Genomic DNA, 22,759 nt, shown 5'->3' on the forward strand with positions numbered 1-22,759 from the left:
TGTAGCAGTGCATGGGATTCTTCCGTCCTAAGTGCAGGACTCTGCACTTGTCCTTGTTGAACCTCATCAGGTTTTTTTCGGCCCAATCTTCTAATTTGTCTAGGTCCCTCTGTATCCGATCCCTACCCTCTAGTGTATCTACCACGCCTCCTAGTTTAGTGTCATCTGCAAACTTGCTGAGAGTGCAGTCCACACCATCCTCCAGATCATTAATAAAGATATTAAACAAAACCGGCCCCAGGACCGACCCTTTGGGCACTCCGCTTGAAACCGGCTGCCAACCAGACATGGAACCATTGATCACTACCCATTGAGCCCGACGATCTAGCCAGCTTTCTATCCACCTTACAGTCCATTCATCCAGCCCATACTTCTTTAACTTGGCGGCAAGAATACTGTGGGAGACCGTATCAAAAGCTTTGCTAAAGTCAAGGAATAACACATCCACTGCTTTCCCCTCATCCACAGAGCCAGTTATCTCATCATAGAAGGCAATTAGGTTAGTCAGGCATGACTTCCCCTTCGTGAATCCATGCTGACTGTTCCTGATCACTTTCCTCTCCTCTAAATGTTTCATAATTGATTCCTTGAGGACCTGCTCCATGATTTTTCCAGGGACTGAGGTGAGGCTGACTGGCCTGTAGTTCCCCGGATCCTCCTTCTTCCCTTTTTTAAAGATGGGCACTACATTAGCCTTTTTCCAGTCATCTGGGACCTCTCCCGATCGCCAAGAGTTTTCAAAAATAATGGCTAATGGCTCTGCAATCTCACCCGCCAACTCCTTTAGCACCCTCGGATGCAGCGCATCCGGCCCCATGGACTTGTGCACGTCCAATTTTTCTAAATAGTCCCGAACCACTTCTTTCTCCACAGAGGGCTGGTCACCTTCTCCCCATGCTGTACTGCCCAGTGCAGCAGTCTGGGAGCTGACCTTGTTCGTGAAGACAGAGGCAAAAAAATCATTGAGTACATTAGCTTTTTCCACATCCTCGGTCACTAGGTTGCCTCCCTCATTCAGTGAGGGGCCCACACTTTCCTTGACTTTCTTCTTGTTGCTAACATACCTGAAGAAACCCTTCTTGTTACTCTTAACATCTCTTGCTAACTGCAACTCCAAGTGTGATTTGGCCTTCCTGATTTCACTCCTGCATGCCTGAGCAATATTTTAATACTCCTCCCTGGTCAATTGTCCAATCTTCCACTTCTTGTAAGCTTCTTTTTTGCGTTTAAGATCAGCAAGGATTTCACTGTTTAGCCAAGCTGGTCGCCTGCCATATTTACTATTCTTTCTACACATCGGGATGGTTTGTTCCTGCAACCTCAATAAGGATTCTTTAAAATACAGCCAGCTCTCCTGGACCCCTTTGCCCTTCATGTTATTCTCCCAGGGGATCCTGCCCATCTGTTCCCTGAGGTAGTCAGTCTGCTTTTCTGAAGTCCAGGGTCCGTATTCTGCTGCTCTCCTTTCTTCCCTGTGTCAGGATCCTGAACTCGACCATCTCATGCTCACTGCCTCCCAGGTTCCCATCCACTTTTGCTTCCCCTACTAATTCTTCTCTGTTTGTGAGTAGCAGGTCAAGAAAAGCTTTGCCCCTAGTTGGTTCCTCCAGCACTTGCACCAGGAAATTGTCCCCTACATTATCCAAACATTTCCTGGATTGCCTGTGCACCACTGTATTGCTCTCCCAGCAGATATCAGGGTGATTAAAGTCTCCCATGAGAACCAGGGCCTGCGATCTAGCAACTTCTGCTAGTTGCCAGAAGAAAGCCTCGTCCACCTCATCCCCCTGGTCTGGTGGTCTATAGCAGACTCCAACCACGACATCACCCTTGTTGCTCACACTTCTCAACTTTATCCAGAGACACTCAGGTTTTTCTGCAGTTTCATACCGGAGCTCTGAGCAGTCATACTCCTCTCTTACATACAACGCAACTCCCCCACCTTTTCTGCCCTGCCTGTCCTTCCTGAACAGTTTATATCCATCCATGACAGTACTCCAGTCATGTGAGTTATCCAACCAAGTCTCTGTTATTCCAATCGCATCATAGTTCCCTGACTGTGCCAGGACTTCCAGTTCTCCCTGCTTGTTTCCCAGGCTTCTTGCATTTGTGTATAGGCACTTAAGATAACACCTCAATCATCCCTCTTTCTCAGCATGAGACAGGAGTCCTCCCCTCTTGCGCTCTCCTGCTTGTGCTTCCTCCCAGGATCCCATTTCCCCACTTACCTCAGGGCTTTGGTCTCCTTCCCCCGGTGAACCTAGTTTAAAGCCCTCCTCACTAGGTTAGACAGCCTGCTGGCGAAGATGCTCTTCCCTCTCTTCGTTAGGTGGAGCCCGTCTCTGCCTAGCACTCCTTCTTCTTGGAACACCATCCCATGGTCGAAGAATCCAAAGCCTTCTCTCCGACACCACCTGAGTAGCAATTCGTTGACTTCCACGATTCGACGGTCTCTACCCCGGCCTTTTCCTTTCACAGGGAGGATGGACGAGAACACCACTTGCGCCTCAAACTCCTTTGTCCTTCTTCCCAGAGCCACGTAGTCTGCAGTGATCCGCTCAAGGTCATTCTTGGCAGTATCATTGGTGCCCACGTGGAGAAGCAGGAAGGGGTAGCGATCCGAGGGCTTGATGAGTCTCGGCAGTCTCTCCATCACATCGTGTATCCTAGCTCCTGGCAAGCAGCAGACCTCTCGGTTTTCCCAGTCGGGGCGATAGATAGATGACTCAGTCCCCCTGAGGAGGGAGTCCCCGACCACCACCACCCTCCTCCTCCTCCTCTTGGGAGTGGTGGTCGTGGAACCCCCATCTCTAGGACAGTGCATCTTTTGCCTTCCAATCGGTGGAGTCTCCTTCTGCTCCCTTCCCTCAGATGGGTCATCTAGTCCACTCTCCGCATTAGTACCTGTAGAGAGAACAGGGAAATGATTGCTCACCTGTATCTCCATTGCTGGTGCATGGACGCTCCTCTTTCTCCTTCTGGAGGTCACATGCTGCCAAACCTCCTCACAATCCTTCTGTCCCTGCTGCGCCTGCTCTGAATCTTCAGAACATTGTGGCCGTAGAAGCATCTCCTGACGTCTGTCCAGGAAATCTTCATTTTCCCTTATGCAACGCAGAGTCGACACTCGTTTCTCCAGCCCTCGAACCTTCTCTTCCAACATGGAAACCAGCTTGCACTTTGTACAGACAAAGTCGCTTCTGTCATTCATAGAGACTTTTCTTTGCTAGGTGTTTTCAAGGTCCTTCATTGAAAGTTGCTGCACCGTATTATGATAGTTACTGATGAGAATTACTGATCTCTGATCCCTTAGTGATGGCCCCGTGTGCCTGCAGAAAGTGTTCGTATCTCACCTCATTCATCACTTACTGTCTACTTACCCTTCCTGGGCATTTACTGGGTATCAGACCCTATGGAAACCTAGGCACTATCCCTAGTTTTCTTACTAATCAACTATAATTTTTAAATATACACAGAGCAGCCAATTCCTCTCTGACTCAGCAGACAGCCCAAGAGTTCTCATCTCCCTTTGGGAAGGTTCTTTAATTACTGTTTACTCCTAAAGCTGGAAAAAGAGCACAGAAGCACAGACATGGAAACAGACACATTAGCTAGCGTGTCTCCAGTCTCCAGCCTGTTTGTATTCAGATATTGCATCTCAGCTACAGTCTGAACAAACACAACTGGGATTGCATGCAGCTATATTATCAACAGTGCAAACCCCTGTGTTGGCTCTTGGTGTGGGATATTTCTGCACATGCTGGGGTGAGAGAGGTGTGGGGAGACACTTCCATCTCAGAATTCACAGGTACCCATCTCTTACTGAGGAGCTCACTGTGATGAAGTTGGAATGTTCTTAATGTTTTATCTGAATACTGGGTGGTTGCCTCAGGTTCCCTTAGGGAGTTCTTAAGTATCTAGGTGGTGGGATAAGGGGGTGTGATTGTTGCAGAGCCCTAGAGGGCAGGTGTGATGCTGTCTGCACAGAGAAGGGCCGACAGCCTGTCTCCTGGCAACTGATGGCTGGGCCCCTCCCCTGCAAGGTGCCAACTGAAGGTGCTGGAGAACAAAGAGATCAGGTGGCCTCTTTGCCCAGGAAAGAGACAAAGGCCATAGAAGGGGCTAGAGAGTGACCGAGGCTTGGCTGGGGGAAACGAGTCAGGCTGCGGTTGGGGACTCAGGGGAGAAAGGGCTCCAGGGCCCTGTGCTCTGGATGCCCTCCCCCAAGATGGACTTTGCTGAAAATCCCTGATTCCTGTGTGAACAAAATCTGTTCTACGCTGTGCTCCTCTCGACTGATAAACTTTCTGCTTTATGACGCTGGCTGAGAGTCACAGCTGACTGCAAGTTTGGGGCGCAGGGCCTTCAGGAGGTCCCGGTGAGAACAGGGCTGCTGAACGCTCTGAGGTCAGTCCCAGGAGGCGTTGAAGCCAAGGAGGCATCCCCTAGCAGAGTGTGCTCTGAGGGGAGTCACACTAAAGAGGGTCCTGCCTGGGTTTGATTCAGAGCAGTTCCAGAGCACTGAACCTGTGACCTCTGTGACACTCACCTGTTGAACAAACCCAGGGCAATGTGGGTGTGATGGGGTAGAGAATAGGTCTGTGGTCCTTTCTGCTCTGCACAGCCATTAAACATCCCAGGACCCTTGCCACAGGGGATGAGTTTGCTCCAATATCACTGGCCAAAATATCCTTCTTTTCTGTGTGACCTCTGCCTGCCCCTGCTGATGGCCTCCAGCCCCGAGGTGGCTGAGTTTCAATGGCACAGTGGATTCTTCCGAATGAAAAGTGTTAGTAGTTATACAAATCCAAATATTGAGGTTATGGCCCATAATTTCCTCAGGCCCCACTGAGGCAAAACTCCCCTTTGTAGTAAGAACTGAGTAAAGTACTCAGGAGCCCACTGTGTGATAATGCACAGACACTGTCACCTCCCCCTCTTGCACCTCAGGGCTCTGGCTGTTAATGGGGGTGGCTTTTATCTGCTGGAAATCATAGAGGTGCTAGGGCTCCTCACTGAAGGAATTCTAAGAATTTTTCAACATGGATATGTCATATTTGTTGCCAGCTCATTTGAGAAGTAGGCTGAACTGTTATGGCTAAAACATTTAAAAACAACAACAACAATTCATCAGGAAGCAGATACCCAGCGTGGGAAATTTCACACCAAATGGTTAAAGTTTGGCAAACTTATAAGCAACAGAAAATGAGGTCTTCTAATTGAAGGTGTCAGACAGACTTAAAAAAAGGTGGTGTCGCCATCACTATCTACAATGGCCACCTACAATGGCCAGTCCATTTGTGAGTCCCACTCACCTAACTTTGCATTTGCCTTTTTTGAAAGAGGAAAAAAATCCACACCCCTGAGAGATGTAGTTATATCGGCCTCACCCCAGTGTACGCAGGATGAGGTTGATGAAAGAATTTTTCCATTAACTTCGCTACCAACCTACAGTGATGGGAGAACCCCTGCTGTCAGTGCAAGTAGTGTCTCCTGTGAAGTGCTCTGGAAATGCCACTTCAGAATTTGCAGTGTAGACAAGCCCTCAAGCAGATCTCCCAGAAAAGCATCCAGTCTGGATCTGCTGATACGCAGAGTTGGAGAATTCACCACTTCCCTTCGCAGTATTTCCAATGGTTAATCACCCTTGGTGCCAAACATTTGGCCCTTATTTCCAGCTGGAATTTCTCTGGCTTCAGCTTCCAGCCTTTGAATCTTGCTCTGCCTTTCTCCACTACATTACAGAGCCTGTTATTACCCACGGTTTTCTCCCCATGAAAGTCTCCACTTGATTGTCCTTTTGATAAGATAAATAGATGAAGAGCTTTAAGTCTCTCACTGCACAGGATTTTCTCCAGTGCCCAATCATTTTATTACTGTTTTCTACACGCTCTCCAATGTTTCAACATCCTTTCTGAAATGTGAACCCTCTGACTGCATGCATCGGTTTCAACAATGCCATGTGCAGCCACAGTGACCCCTAAATCCTTTTGTGGGTTACAGCATTCCATAATACAGTGCCTAGTGCAGGCCTCCATTCCCTGTTCCAAGAGGATAACTTTGCATTTGAACTGTATTAGAACATTTTGTTTGCATTGGGCCAGCTCACCAAATGCTCCAGATCAAGATTAGCTTGGGGTAAGTTTGTTATCTGTCGTGTTTGTGGTGTGCTTGCTGCTTGACTGAAATAAACCATGTGGTCTGTCTGTTTGGGGGACCATGTGCTGAGCCTAGTGGCCTGCTAGGCAACACTGAGAACTTCTTAATGAGGCTCTGATCCCTAAGCCCATCAACCCTTAAACAGCAGGCGGGGCTACACAGGAAGACCAGGGCTTTAAAAAGCCAACTCAGTGAACAGAGGAGCAAGTGAACAGGGGACTCTTGTGAGGGAGTTTGGAGGGAAACTTGTGGGGGGGGTTAGATACATTTAACATTCTTTAAACTTAAGGCTAAAAACACCCCCTCCTGTTAAAAACAAAGCAACAACAAAGGAACGAGCTGCAGGATGAAAAAGAGTATGCCGGTAGAAGTCCAGCAACAGAATGGGGGCTCTACACTTTACTGCACTCAATGCAGCATGTATGTGGTGAGTTGGAGCAGGGGAAGGATTTTGCATCTGCACATGGCATTGGTGAAACCAGCTGCGTCCACTTGTGGGATCCACATTTCAAAAAGTCTGAGAAATTGGAGAGGGTGCAGAAAAGAGCCACAAAACTGATTGGAGGCTGGAGAAAATCCTGGACAGTGAGAGACTAAAAGGGCATCAGATATTTAACTTATCAAAAAAATGATCAAGTGGAGACTTTCTTGGGGTGAAAATCATTAGTAAAGTGGAGAAAGGCAGAGCAATTGAATGGCTGGAAGCTGAAGCCAGACAAATTCCAGCTGGAAATAAGGGCCAAATGTTTAGCACTGAGGATGATTAACCTTTGGAACAAACTGCGAAGGGAAGTGGTGGATTCTCCAACTCCCCGTGTCGGCAGATCCAGACTGGATGCTTTCCTGGAAGATCTGCTTGAGGGCTTGTCTACATTCAAAACTCTACAGCAGCACTGCCATAGCACTTCAGCGTAGACACTATTTACACCGATAACAGGATTCTCCGATCGACGTAGGTAGCTCACCTCCCCAAGAGGTGGTAACTAGGTTGATGGAAGAATTCCACTCTTCTCCTAGTGAGGACCAGAGGATGGAAGATGATAAAATACAGGCAGGGTCTGATCAGAAAACGTCAATAAAAATAATTCTATTCAATTACATTGTGTAATGGCAAAAAGTTAACAGGAGACAAGTTTAAAGTGCTTATATACCAATGCTAGAAGTCTAAATAATAAAATGGGTGAACTAGAGTGCCTCGTATTAAATGAGGATATTTATATAAAAGGCATCACAGAAACTTGGTGGAATGAGGATAATTAATGGGACACAGTAATACCAGGGTACAAAATGTATTGGAAGGACAGAACAGGTTGTGCTGGTGGGGGAGTGGCACTATATGTGAAAGAAAGCATAGAATCAAATGAAGTAAAAATCGTAAATTAATCAAATTTTACCATACAATCTCTATGGATAGAAATTTCATGTTTGAATAATAAAAATAAAGCAGTAGGGATATATTACCGACCCCCTGAACAGGATGGTGATAGAGACTGTGAAATGTTCAGGGAGATTAGAGAGGCTATTAAAATAAAAAACTCAATAATACTAATGGGGGATTTCAGCTATCCCCATATTAACAGGGTACATGTCACCTCAGGATGGGATGCAGAGATAAAGTTTCTTGCCACCTTAAATGACTGCTTCTTGGAGCAGCTGGTCCTGGAACCCACCAGAAGAGAGGGAATTCTTGATTTAGTCCTAAGTGGAGCACAGGATCTGGTCCAAGAGGTGAATATAGCTGAACTGCTTTGTAATAGTGACGATCATATAATTAAATTTAAAAATCCTCTGGCAGGTAAAACACCACAGCAGCCCAACACTGTAGCATTTAATTTCAGAAAGGGGATCTATGCAAAAATGAGGAGGTTTGTTAAATGAAATTAAAAGGCACAGTAAGAGAACCAAAAAAGAGCCACAGTAGCTAAAGTACAAAGTAAAAAAAAAGCAGTGAGAGGCAAAAGGTGGATGCCTTTTAAACAGTGGAAGTTAAATCCTAGTGAGGAAAATAGAAAGGAGAATAAACACTGGCAAATGAAGTGTAAAAACACAATTAGGAAGGCCAAAAAGAATTTGAGGAACAGTTAGCCAAAGACTCAAAAGTAATACCAAAACCAAATGTAAGTACATCAGAAGCAGGAAGCTGCTAAACAACCAGTAGGGCCACTGGATCATTGAGGTGCTAAAGGAGCACTCAAGGACGATAAGGCCATTGTGGAGAAACTAAATGAAATCTTTGCATTGGTCTTCACGGCTGAGGATGTGAGGGAGATTCCCAAACCTGAGCCATTCTTTTTATGTGACAAATCTGAGGAACTATCCTAGATTGAGGTGTCATTAGAGGAGGTTTTGGAACAAATTGATATATTAAACAGCAGTAAGTCACCAGGACCAGATGGGATTCACCCACGAGTTCTGAAGGAACTCAAATGTGAAATTGTACAATTACTAACTGTGGTTTGTAACCTATCATTTAAATCAGCTTCTGTACCAGATGACCGGAAGATAGCTAATGTGACAACAATTTTTAAAAAGGGCTCCAGAGGTGATCCCAGCAATTACAAGCTGGTAAGCCTGACTTCAGTACCGGGCAACCTGGTTGAAACTATAATAAAGAACAATATTGTCAGACATATAGATGAACATAATTTGTTGAGGAAGAGTTAATGTGGTTTTAGTAAAGGGAAAACATGCCTCACCAATCTACAAGAATTCTCTGAGGGGATCAACAAGCATATGGACCAAGGGGATCCAGTGGATCTAGTGTTCTTAGATTTTCAGAAAGCCTTTGATAAGATCCCTCACCAAAGGCTCTTATGCAAAGTAAGCTGCCATGGGATGAGAGGAAAGATGCTCTCATGCATTGGTAAGTAGTTGAAAGATAGGAAACAAAGGGTAGGAATAAATTATCAGTTTTCAGAACGGACTGAGGTAAATAGTGGTGTCCCTCAGGGTCTGTACTGGGACCAGTCCTATTCAACATGTTCTTAAATGATCTGGGAAAAGGGGTAACCAGTGAGGTGGCAAAATTTGCAGATGATACAAAATTACTAAAGATAGTTGAGTCCCAAGCAGACTGCGAAGAGCTACAAAAGGATATTACCAAACTGGGTGACTGGGCAACAAAATGACAGATAAAGTTTAATTTTGATAAATGCCAAGTATTGCACACTGAAAAGCATAATCCCAACTATACAAATAAAATGCTGGGATCTAAATTAGCTACTACCGGTCAAGAAAGTGATCTTAGAGTCATTGTGGATAGTTCTCTGAAGACATCCACTAAATGTGCAGTGGCAGTCGAAAAAAGAAACAAAATGCTGGGAATAATTAAGAAAGGGATACCTGATAGGACAGAAAATATCATGGTGCCTCTATATAAATCCATGGTACACCCACATCTTGAATACTGTGTGCAGATGTGGTCGCCCCATCTCATAAAAGATATATTGGAATCGTAAAAGGCTCAGAAAAGGGGAACAAAAATGATTAGGGGTATGGAACGGCTTCCATATGAGGAGAGATTAATAAGACTGGGACTATTCAATTTGGAAAAGAGACGGCAAAGGGGAGATATGATTGAGGTCTATAAAATCATGACTGTTGTAGTGAAAGTAGATAAGGAAGTGTGATTTACTACTTCTCATAACACAAGAACTAGGGGTCATGAAATGAAATTAATAGAGAGCAGGTTTAAAACAAATAAAAGGAAGTATTTCTTCACACAACACAGAGTTAACCTATGGACCTCCTTGCCATAGGATGTTCTGAAGGCCAAGACCATAACAGGGTTCAAAAAAGAGCTTTATAAATTCATGGAGGATAGGTCCATCAATGGCTATTAGCCAGGATGGGCAGGAATGGTATCCCTAGCCTCTGTTTGCCACAAGCTGAGAATAAGCGACAGGGAATGGATCACTTGATGATTCCCTGTTCTGTTCATTCCCTCTGGGGCACCTGGCACTGGCCTCAGTCACAAGACAGGATACTGGGCTAGATGGACCCTTGGTCTGACCCAGTAGGGCCATTCTGATGTTCTTATGACATTTTGTCCAGTGATAGTGGAGCAAATTCATCCCCTGTGGTAAGGGCCCTAGGATGTTTAATGGCTGTGTAGAAGAGAAAGGACCCCAGTCTATCTCTCTATCCCATCACGCCCATGTTGCACTGGGATTGTTAAGCAGGTGAGCTCCTGAGGAAGTGATGGGTACCTGTGAATCCTGAGATCGAAGTGTCTTCCCTCAGAATCCCCCTCAGGTAGCTCTGTGCATTTGTGTATATTTAAAAATTCTAGTTGATTAGGAAAAACTAGGGAGAGTGTCTATGTCTCCATAGGGTTTGATACCCTATAAATGCCCAGGATGGATGGGTCGGTAGTAGACAGACAGATCTGGGGATAGATGACTTAGGGGAGATACGAACACTTTCTGCAGCCACACTGGACTGTTGCTAAGGGGTTAGAGATCAATAATTCTCATCAGTGACGATCATCAGACTATGCAGCACCTTTCTCTGAAGGATCCTCAAAACACATAGCAAATCTGAGGTTTTCAGAACTAACTGGAGTTTCTGAGTTCCCTGCTCCTGTGAGGTGTGAACTCCAGGACTCCACTTCTGCTCTCACTCAAAAACCTGCCAACGCATCACAGTCACTGGGGTTGCTTCAGGGCCCTTCCCCCCAGAGCCACCCCCCCATCAGGGTTACGATCCCCCTCCCAGTCTGGGCTCTCTGCCCAGGGTCCCCCTTGCTAACCCCAGACCCAGCTCCCACCCCATATCCCAACTCCCAGCCCCACCTCCCATTGCCACTGGGGCCTGTCAGTCTCAGGGGCCTGGTTTCCCATCAACCCTCCCCCTTTCTTCTGGTACTGGGAGATGGCCAATCAAAAATCATCACTAAGTTTAATCATTTTTGTTGCCCTTTTCTGAACCTTTTCCAATTCCAATATATCTTTTTTGAGATGGGGCGACCACATCTGCACATAGTATTCAAGATATGGTTCTACCATGGATTTATATAGAGGCAAAACGATATTTTCTGTCTTATTATCTATCCCTTTCTTGATGATTCCCAACCTTCTGTTCATTTTTTTTACTGCCACTGCACATTGAGTGGATGTTTTCAGAGAACTATCCGCAATGACTCCAAGATCTTTCTTGAGTGGTAACAGCTAATTCAGACCCCATCATTTGATATATATATATATATAGTTGGGATCATGTTTTCCAATGTGCATTACTTTGTATCAACCTTTAATTTCATCTGCCATTTTGTTGTCCAGTCACCCAGTTTTGAGAGATCCCATTGTAGCTCTTCACAGTCTGCTTTGGACTTAACTATCTTGAGCAGTTTTGTACCATCTGCACATTTTGCCAGCTCACTATTTACCCCTTTTCCCAGATCATTTATGAATACTTTGAATAGGACTGGTCCCACTACAGGCTCCTGGGGGACTCCACTATTTACCTCTCTCCATTCTGAAAACTGACCATTTATATTGTTTGAACTAGAGTAGATCTTTGAGAAAAACATCCCATCTTGACTGAAATGTGGCCAGTGATGGAGACACACCACGATCCTTGCTAAATTGTTCTAATAGTCAATTATCCTCACTGTTAACAATGACCTCTTTATCTCTAGTCTCAATTTGTCCACCTTCAATTCCCACCCACTGACTGTTATTAGACCTTTGCCTGGCCTGCTAGCTTTAAGGGCCGACTATTATCAAATTTCTGTTCCCCTGATGCTTGCTACTCAATTCCGTTGCTAGGAAATGAACCAGACTGCCTGTGATTCTTTGTGCACCCCTACGTCTCTCTCTATAACACTCCCAGTGTCCTTCAGTGCACAAACCAAATTGTTGTGTGTCTGGTGCTTTGCATCTATCATTCCAGGTGCACTGAACTACAGTCTGTGACTGAAGAATGGGATGGGCCATCTCCTGCTCCGACCCCACCGGCCTGAGCTCTGAAGGCTTCTGTTAACTGTGAACAGCTGCAGGTTGGGCTCATTAGCTCAGCTCTGTGTGAGGGAACTGTTGGATGCTAACTAAAACTTAGTGGGGTGGGGGTTGATTGGCAGCTCCCAGAACCAAAAGGAAGGGGAAGGGTGAATGGGAAGTCAGGACCCTGGGACTGACAGGCCCCAAGGGCAATGGGAAGAGGCGAAAGCTCCCAGTCAGCCTGATTGACAGGGAGGGTAGGCCAATGAGGAAGTCAGGAGGTCACGGGGGTCCCATCTTTGTTGTGAGCTGGGGCTACCTGTGTGATGTTCTGAGTGTAATATTGTAAGCCTGCAGTGTTAGAGATAGAAGAGGAGCTCCTGTGGCACCTTTGAGACTAACAGAAGTACTGGGAGCATAAGCTTTCGTGGGTAAGAACCTCACTTCTTCAGATGCAAGCCTCCTTCTTGCATCTGAAGAAGTGAGGTTCTTACCCACGAAAGCTTATGCTCCCAGTACTTCTGTTAGTCTCAAAGGTGCCACAGGACCCTCTGTTGCTTTTTACAGATTCAGACTAACACGGCTACCCCTCTGATAGAAGAGGAGCTGTTTGCTCAGGTCTTGTGATGTAAGCAAACAAGTCTTGTCTATTACTATGGCTTTGATTCAAAGATCAGAAAGGAGTATTAATATTTAGGAAGACACTTGACCACTTCACCACAGCCCTGTTGCCTCTGCCCTCTCCTCTGGTCTCCCCTCCAATACCGGGGTTGTCCTGGGAATTCACGAGAAGGAGGCTCAGTCTGTACTCGAAGGAGGGAGGCGTGATTAGAACTAAAGCAGAGTTACAAAAGCTAGCGGAGAGCCATGCTCTCCCAGCTGTGTGTCTGGTGCAACTGCCACTCAATGGCCCGTTCTTGCTAACCCCAATCTTGTTCCACCGAACATGTGCTTTGCTCTTAAAGGCCCAGGACACACTTCCAATAGCCAGGGCAGGGCTGTGCATTTCCGCTGTCTCACACCCACCCACCAGCCTATGTAACCACCCAGTCTTAGTGCTGTTCCTCCCCCATCTCCTCGCCTGCCCCCTTTCTGGTTTGTTACACACAGTAGCTGTATCTTGTCTTAATTTGATTTCTAAGCTCCTTGGGGCAGAGTCTGTTTCTCCTTCTGTGTTTGCGAAGGGCCCAGAACAAGGGGCCCTGAACTGGAGCGGGGCCTCTGGAGCCTTCCACAATTCAGATAATAATAATAAATTATAAACGCAGTAATCCAGCCAAATCAGGGCCTAGCGCCCCCCCCCCCTTTGCCTTTAGCTACAAACAAAGATCAAAGATCAAACCATGCTGGCCAGCTACAGAGGGTTAGTAACTTGAGTACAGGTGGACACAGCGCCCCGGTTCAGCTTGGACAGGAGAATTTGTTCAATCTCATTTTAGTGCTTAAAACCCCAGGTTCTCTGCGCTGGAGAAATACCCCAATTAGCCAGATGAGCAGGCTGAGGGTTTAGCTATGGGGATCCAAGCACCCTCCAGCCGACCCAGTGTTGGAAAGTCTGACTCAGGCTGGAACATTCGATTTCAATTCCACCGGGGAGAGACTGGAGGAAATGAACCGAGAGAGAGAACAAATCCAATGCAAACACTAATCCAGTCTCTATCCTGCCTATAGGGCTCCCCATCTTCCAAGGCAGCTTTCACAGGGTGGGAGAGGCCTTTGTCCCCAGGAACGTTCTGTTGGTGTTGGTTTTACTAACTCTGTTCCCCCGAAGTGACCCCAGTGACTGTGATGCGTTGGCAGGTTTCTGAGTGGGAGTGGAAGTGGGGTCCCAGAGTTCACACCTCACAGGAGTGGGGAGCTCACAAACTCCAGCTAGTTCTGAAAACCTCAGACTCACCTTGAGAGGATGGCGAAGGCTCAGGCTCCCTCTTCCAGCCTTTCCTCTGCATCCCATCCAATGAACAGCCCCTGCTGGAGCGGGAGTCCATTTCCTTCTTGGTGTGATAGAGAGACTGTGGTTATGGCAGGGAAGTCAGGTCTCCTGGGTTCTGTCTGTCATCCTGGCATTCAGCCTCTGTGTGACATTGGCCAATTCATGTTTTCCCGTGTCACAGTTTACCTATCTGTATAATGGGGATATGTTCATAGTGACTTTCCTTTGCTAGGTGTTTTGAAGATCCTTCAATGAAAATGTCCATTTCTCTACTCAGTCATCTTTGTCCAGTTCTGTCTGTCTAGTATCTATCCATCCATATATCCTGGGCATTTACAGGGTATCAGACCCTGTGGAGATCTCGGCATTATCCCTAGTTTTATTCCTAATCAACTATAATTTTTACATATACACAAATGCACAGAGCAGCCAATTCCTCTCTGACTCAGGGGAGCACCCAAGAGATCTCACCTCCTTCTGGGAAGGTCCCTTAATTATTGTTTATTCCTAAAGCTGAGTAAATAGCACAGAAGCACAGACAGGCTTCACTCCAGCCTGTTTACATCCAGATGCGGTTTCTCCAGAAGACACTGAGTGAACCTACTGGGATTGCACAGAGCTATATTACAAATGCTGCACACCTCTGTGTCAGCTCTCGGTGTGAGATGCTGTGGTGAGAGAGGTGTGGGACACGGCTACCTGAGGGGGATTCCCAGGGAAGACACTTCCGTCTGAGAATTCACAGGTACCCATCTCTTGCTGAGGAGCTCCCCTGCTCGACAAACCCAGTACAACATGGGCATGATGGAACAGGGAATAGGACTGGGGTCCTTTCTGCTCTGCACAGCCACTAAACATCCCAGGGCCCTTGCCACAGAGGATGAGTTTGCTCCGGTATCACTGGCCAAAATTTTCTTCTTTTGTGTGCAACCCTTGCCCACCCAGGTTGATGGGCTCCAGCCCCGAGGTGGCTGCATTTCAGTGGCACAGGGCATCCTTCAGGATGAAAGGTGTTAGTAGGTGGACAAGACAAGGCCAAATTCTGAGTCCGTCACCCATGGTTTGCTTAGACTCCACAGAGGCAAATCTCCCCGTGGAGTGAGAACCGAGTAAAGATCTCAGGAACCAGCTGTGTGTTAATGCACAGACACTGTCACCTTCTGCTCTTGCATCTCAGGGTTCTGGCTGTTAATGGGGGTAAGGGGAGAGGAGGGAGCCGTTATCTGACTTTTATCTGCTGGAAAGTAAGGAGGTGTTAGGGCTCCTCACCAGAACAAGTCTAAGAATTTTTCAACATGGCCAAGGCATAGAATCATAGAATCAGAGGACTGGAAGGAACCTCGAAATGTTATCTAGGCAGGAGGGGTGTGGGGAGTGGGCACCAAATCACAGCAGTTTTGGACCGCAGGGATTCGAGAGGTCATCTAGTCCAGTCCCCTGCATTCATGGCAGGACTAAGTATTATCTAGACCATCCCCAACCTGCTCTCAAAAATCCCCAATGATGGAGATTCCACAACCTCCCTAGGCAATTTATTCCAGTGCCTAACCACCCTGACAGTTAGGAAGTTTTTCCTAATGTCCAACCTAAACCTCCTTTGCGACAATTTAAGCTCATTGCTTCTTGTTCTATCCTCAGAGGTTAAGAAAAACAATTATTCTCCCTCTTGCTTGTAACAACCTTTTATGTATTTGAAAACTGTTAACTGTCCCCTCTCAGTCTTCTCTCTTCCAGACTACACAAACACGTTTTTTTTTTTCAATCTTCCCTCATAGGTCATGTTTTCTAGACCTTTAATCATTTTTCTTGCTCTTCTCTGGACTTTCTCCAGTTTGTCCACATCTTTCCTGAAATGTGGCACCCAGAACTGGACACAGTACTCCAGCTGTGGCCTAACCAGCACTGAGTAGAGGAACACTATCACCTCCCATGACTTGCATGCTATGCCTCTGTCATAAACAGATAGTTAAGGGTTAATGCCTCTTTTACCTGTAAAGGGTTAAGAAGTTCACCTAGCCTAGCTGACACCTGACCAGAGGAACCAATGGGGGGATAAGATGGTTCAAAAGGAAGGAGGGAAGTTTCCTTTGTTTAGAATTTAGTTTAAGTTTTGACCAGAGTGGGAAAGCTCCAGAATTCAGCCTCTTATCAAGTAGTGAGTATTAGTGAAGGGAATAAATAGGTTTATGTTTATTTTCTTTGTAACTTGTCTTGGGCATTAGGGAATAATCCAATTGGGTAATTTTTGTGTTACTAAGTTTTTGCCAGGGGAACAGCCTCTGTGTTTTGAATCTGTGGTCTGTGAGATCAGCTTGTATGCTATCTCCCAGAGGATTTCCTTTAATTTTCTTTTCTTTAATTAAAAGTCTTATTTTTAAGAACCTGATTGATTTTTCCTTGTGTTAAGATCCAAGGGGATTGGATCTGGACTCACCAGGAATTGGTGGGGGAAAGAAGGGGGGATGGTTAAATTCTCCTTGTGCTAAGATCCAAGGGTTTGGATCGGTGTTCACCAGGGAATTGGTGAAGAGTCTCTCAAGGCTACCTAGGGAAAGGACTTAGAACTTGGGAGTGGTGGCAGCAAAACCAGATCTAAACTGGTAATTCAGTTTAGGGGTTCACATGCAGGTCCCCATATCTGTACTCTAAAGTCCAGAGTGGGAGTGAAACCTATGACAGCCTCTGTTAAGGCAACACAAAAGTGCATTTGCTTTTTTGCAATAGCAAAAAAATCCACACCCCGGACAGAAGTCGCTATATCAACCTTTACCCAGTGTAGACAGCATGATATTGATGGAAGAATACAAAAAATATAAAATTAGATCTCAGAGAGCTCTAGTTCAATAGATATATTGCTGTGACACTGTGTACCCCCAAAGCAACACCCTGGCACCCCCATATTCACCACTATTATTTAATTGCAACAAATCTTGTCCAAAATATTCCATGTCAGGTGTCTATAGAAAAGTTATGATTTGGTGAATATGATTATCCGATTTGTATGCATGTCTCAGTTTTTGTATCTGAAGTTATGAATATTGACTATGTACCTGTATTTAAAGTGTGTTTCCTCCTGTGGTTCCTCCCACAAAGTACTTTACATGCAATCTAGCCAGCATATTGTGAATGGGCTATTCGAGTTGACGGCCCCTCAGTGAACACAATGTGTTACCCAGGGTTCTTTCAACCCAAAGCTCTTGGTAACTTTTACTCTGTGCGAAGAGGTGTCAGGAAATAAATCGGGAGACACGGCCGTCCGACCGATAGATGGCTGGCACAAACAGGACAACACAAGAGTGCTTTCACTTAAAGCTAAACTTTACTTAGTCTCAAGCACTTACACACGTCCATAACAGGTTAGTAAAACACCCCCAACCCTCGATAATTACCGACGCTGAGTGTGGCTCTCGAGTGACACAGCGGCAGGCGTCCGGTGGCCAAATCTTCCATCTGCCGGTGGGGACTGCAAGATGTATCCAGAGGGAGAGTCCAAAAGTGTCCCGAAACGAGTCCAACTATCCCAAGCTTTTCCCCCTTATTTATACATTAGTCATAGAATGACATGTCCCTTAAAGAAAACTTGTTAGCAAGCAGTTCCAATGGACAAGCAAGAGGTTCTTTCTGATTATTGATTAAGCTGGTGTGGGTTTTCCAGAACTTGCAGCCTTGAGAACCCAATAGACATTCCTGGGGCACATCCTGCTCTTTTCAAATGCATGTATCAGCAACGTCAACACAATTCTTATCAGGAAGGACGCGGGGTCAAGCTGCCCTTTCTGAGGCACCCAACCCCCCCCCCACACACACACACACCTTGGTCAGGCTGAGACTGCTGAATGGCCAATGTACAGCTTGCTGACTAGGCCGCCTTTAACAATAAGCCATAGTGGTTTCAGACTCTTTACTGGTTTGCCAATATCTCCCCGTACATGATGTAATGATAGTGTGGGGGTAAGTCTGCCCTATTTCTCAACAGTTTGTCTTGAATTTGGCATCTTCAGCTGTGCCCCACTAAGGCACGGTGACACATGGACACAGAGTTGACTGTCGATGGGTGCTTCACAGACTGTTACTCACTACTCCCAGGAGGCATCTCACTTTTACAGATGGGGAAACTGAGGTAGCAGGAAGGGAAATGTCTTGAGCCAGGAACATAGCCCATCCATTGCTTAGTCTCTCTCAGACCGGGCTTGTATAGTCCATGTAGCAGCACAGAGGCCTGGTGCTCTCTCTCCACTGGATTCTCCAGTGAGGGGATCTCCCCTGATTTCAGTGGGGCTGCACCACTTACACCAGCTGAGGATTTGGCCCAACTCATTTAAAAAGAGCTAAAGCATCAGCAGAGACCAGTGAGCTGAGAGTGAACAGTCCCAGCTCTGCCATAGATTCGCTGGGTGACCTTGGACACAACCTCTCCATGCATTAAATGGAGATTATTATTTAATATGTCTAATATCCTGCTACCAAAACGCCCTAATCAGAGCCTTTGAGTCACATGCTGCATTGATTTGGTTCCTTGCAGCACATTGTTGGTCCTCTCTGTAGAGTTCCAGACAGCATGTGATCCCTGGTAAAAAAGCAAGACAAGGCTGAAGACCGAGCTGTGTGGAAACCTGTTTTGTGGCTGTTTTTTTTTTTTTTTTTTTTTGCTGTTTCTTGAATAAATTCCTCATGTTTAAAAAGTACTGCAATTCCACTGATCACGGCACACAAGTAGCCTCACTGCATGTAATACAAGGCAGAGGAGCAATGCCTGTTCATGATCAGAGCAATGGTGCTGTTGTGCTGGATTTGAGGGGATGTGTATAACCCAGAATCTGATCAAGCTAATTGAATTCACATTATGTGCATTCAGCCACCCTGCTGAATTAATGAAACAGAACACCACATAGCTAAGGGTTATTTTGGAGACATGCTTTTAGAAGCTGGCAGTTTCTGCCAATCAGAATGAGAGGAGAGGACAGATAAGTAAACAGCTGAGATTGACAACCTTGGTGGCTGGAAAACCTTCTATCTAGATGCCTCTGATATTAAAAGTTTATTGAAAGTTAGAAAAATGATGGTCCACTAGTGTCATTATGACCTATGTGTTTTGTAGAAGTTAGTTATAAAAGATTAGCTAATAGAGTGCACTTGGGAGCAGTCCTCTGAAGCCATCTTGAGAGAGGTTTTTCCTGACACTCTTTCTCCCTGGGTGGTGAGCAACTGGCCACTGTGAACCAGATGTTAATGACTCAATACCGTTCCAGATGTTAGGTAAATATCTGGGATGTTTTAAACCTATTGCTTATGCCTGTGTTTGCTTCAATCTAATAAACTGCAGTGTTAGACAAGGGCATGCTTACATACATGAAGCTTATCAGACCAAACGGCTGTGTTCCTGTTGATTTATTCCTTACACCGCCTGGAGTGAAATAGTTAAGTTGCCCCTGTTGGGGGTTCTGAAAACCCCGGGTAACAGGGGTCAGGATTCCTGGTTCCTATTCTAAGCTCTGGCACTGACTTATTGTGTAGCCTTGGGTAAATCACTTTACCGTGTCATGGCTTAGTCCGTCCATAACACCGATATAATGCTGCCTAGCAGCCTAGCTAAAGAGCTTCTAGATGGAGTGATCAAAAAGCATATGTTAGATTCAGGTTCACTGTTCAGCTTCAGTCCCTGGGCAACATGGAGCCTGTAGTTCCAGATGAGGTGCCGTGTAAGTATGTAAATACCTGGCTAATGGAAGGTGTGCTGTTTATCCCCCTCCCTGTGAGCTTCAGAAGCCCCCTGGCCTCTTTCCAGCATCCTGCTTTCCCAGATAACGCAGGGGCTTATCCTTCCACCTCTCTCAGCTGTTGTCCACCTAGCTTCCAAGCTGATCTCTTGCCCTGCCCCAGATGCCTGTCCCAGGACAAAGGGCTCGCAGCTCATACCCATTGCAGGGTATAGGCCCCCAGCCAGGAGGAACAAAAGGGAACTGAAAGCACAAGCTGTATGATGCACAGTCTCGCCTGCCTGCTGACCCTGAGCAGGTTTCCTGGCTTCTCTCTCAGCTCCTGACTGGCCTCTTGTTCCCAGCATTGCATCCTGGATGCACTCACTGCAGGCTCCTTGTCAGGCTGCAGCAGCTCCCATCACAATCCCAGAGCAGAGGGAGCCCAGCTGGGGGGAAGAGGGAGGTGGAGAGGATCCAGCAAGTGATGGGGGAGAGGAGAATAAGAGAAAGCAGCAGGGGCAGGGAAATGAGGGAAGAGGCACAGAAGGGAGAGGGGCCTAGAGGGAAGAGGTGGAGCAGGGGCTGGGCTTTGGGGGAATAGGTGGAGCAGGGGGCAGGACCTTGTGGGAGAATATGCAGAAATGTCTGTGGCCTTGAGGGAAGACGTGTATTGGCGCAGGGCTTTGGCAGAAGAGACAGGGTTAGGGAAGGGGCCCCAGGGGTCATTGAGCACAGTTCTCTGTAAACATCCACTCAGTGTGAAGCAACGGTCAAAAAAATGAACAGAATCTTGGGAATCATTAGAAAAGGGATAGATAATAAGACAGAATATATCATATTTCCTCTATATAAATCCCTGGTACCCAAACATCTTGAATACTGCGTAGAGAGCTGGTTGACCCATCTTAAAAAAGATATATTAGAATTGAAAAAGGTACAGAAAAGGGCCACAAAGATGATTGGGGATATGGAACAGTTTCCATATGAGGAGAGATTAATAAGATTGGGACTTTTCAGCTTGGAAAAGAGACAACTAAGGGGGGATATGATAGAGGTTATAAAATCATGACTGGTTTGGAGAAAGTAAATAAGGAAGTGTTATTTATTCCTTCTCATAGCACAAGAACTAGGCCACCAAATAGGCAGCAGATTTTAAACAAAACAAAAAAGAGAACTGTTTCTTCACACAGTCAACCTGTGGAACTCTTTCCCAGAGGATGTTGTGAAGGCCAAGACTCTAATAGCTTTCAAAAAGAACTAGATACATTCATGGAGGAAAGGTCCATCAATGGCCAGGATGGGCAGGGATGGTATCTCTACCCTCTGTTTGCAGAAGCTGGGAATGGGCGACAGGGTATGGATCACTTGATGATTCCCTGTTCTGTTCATTGCCTCTGGGGCACTTCGGATTAGCCATTGTTAGAAGACAGGATACAGGGCTAGATGGGCATTTGGTCTGCCCCAGTATGGCTGTTTTTATGTTCTTAGGGGTCCAGTTTGCAGCAATTGGAAATGTGAGAACCCAATGAGTTCTACATAGACATATTCCCCAGTTTGTCACACTTACAGAGCACAGTATGGTCAGGAAAGGGTTTAATGTCTCTTTGATTGTCCAGTAAGTGATTCAGGGAAGAGAGCCCAGCACCATGTCAGCAGACCGCTCTGCACAGAGCTTCGTCCGACAGCCAAAGTACCAGGAGAAAACGTTAGGTCCCTTTATGAGTAAAGAACTGGAGAAGCTTGTCCCGGATCTGTTTGGTCCTCACCCCATAGATGATCGGGTTTAGCATGGGGGAAAGCAGGAGGTACACATTAGCAATGAGAACATGGAAATGCAGGGCTACATTGTGGCCATACCGGTGCATTAGAGAGGAGAAGAGATGTGGGATGTAAAAGGCTAAGATGGCACACAGGTGGGAGCTGCAGGTCCCGAAAGTCTTGAGCCGGGCGTCCTTTGTGGGGAGGCTGAAGATGGCCCTAAGGATCTGGGTATAGGACATGGTGATAAAAAACACATCCAGACCCTTCACACAGAATAGCACAAAGAGGCCATAGTAGCTACTGATTCGGGTGTCAGTGCAGGCCAGCTTCACCACTGCCAGGTGTTCACAGTGCGTATGGAGGATGATGTTGGTTTTACAATATGGCCGCCACCTCGCCAATAAGGGATAGGGCAGTACGAGCATGCTGCCACGCAGCACCACAGCCATTCCGATCTTGGCCACCACGGGGTTAGTCAGGATGGTGGAATGTCTCAGGGGATCACAGATGGCCACGTAGCGATCCAAAGCCATGGCAACGAAGATACCAGACTCTATCACTAAGAAGCAGTGAATGAAGTACATCTGGGTGAGGCAGGCACTGAAATCGATCTCCCTGGAATTGAACCAGAAGATGCTCAGCGTTTTGGGCAGGATGGATGTAGACAGGACCAGGTCGGTAATTGCCAGCATGCAGAGGAAATAGTACATGGGCCCATGAAGGCTCGGCTCCATCGTCACGATGAATAGGAGGGTGAAGTTCCCCAAGATGGCTATGGCATACATGGTGCAGAAGGGGATGGAGATCCAGACATGGGCCACCTCCAGCCCAGGAATGCCCAGCAAGATGAACTTGGAGGGGTTGGTGAAGTTGGTTGTGTTGGAATCTGTCATGGAGTAGGGGAGAAAGTGTGTAACTCTGAGGCAGAACGATGTGTCTTGCATATACCATTCGTTTCTCAGACTTCCTTTATGTGCCCAGGGTCTAGGGTGATGGTTGCAGTACAAATGCCTGGATGGAGAGACAATGTTAATATGAGACACCACATACACTACTGGAGTCTGTTCTCATGGGTGAAGCAGATTGGTCACGCTGCACACATTGAAAATGACATTTTCATTTTTAATAGAAATGAATTATGAACATCTGACCCTACTAATCCCAGTTCCATATTTGAAGGTGCACCCATAATTTCTACATGTCACGGTCTGGGAAAACTTAATAAGTACCAGCAAAAACACGAGTGTGGATACTGTGTTTCCATCATT

At 46.3% G+C, this 22,759-nt stretch overlaps 1 protein-coding gene across 1 annotated transcript; it reads right to left on the bottom strand.

The window, feature by feature from the left end:
• Nucleotides 1-21,436: 21,436 nt before the first annotated feature.
• Nucleotides 21,437-22,435, bottom strand: LOC101942795 (olfactory receptor 52M1-like). Its single transcript, XM_005310469.3, has one exon. The coding sequence runs from the start codon at nucleotides 22,433-22,435 to the stop codon at nucleotides 21,437-21,439; it is 999 nt and encodes a 332-aa protein (XP_005310526.3).
• Between the last annotated feature and the right edge of the window lie 324 nt (nucleotides 22,436-22,759).

Source organism: Chrysemys picta, chromosome 1 (genome assembly GCF_011386835.1).
Source record: "Chrysemys picta bellii isolate R12L10 chromosome 1, ASM1138683v2, whole genome shotgun sequence".
Classification (NCBI taxonomy): domain Eukaryota; kingdom Metazoa; phylum Chordata; order Testudines; family Emydidae; genus Chrysemys; species Chrysemys picta.

Bases quoted from the DNA above. Each gene is read 5' to 3' on its own strand.
- LOC101942795 (XM_005310469.3), bottom strand. From the start codon at position 22,435: ATGCAAGACACATCGTTCTGCCTCAGAGTTACACACTTTCTCCCCTAC.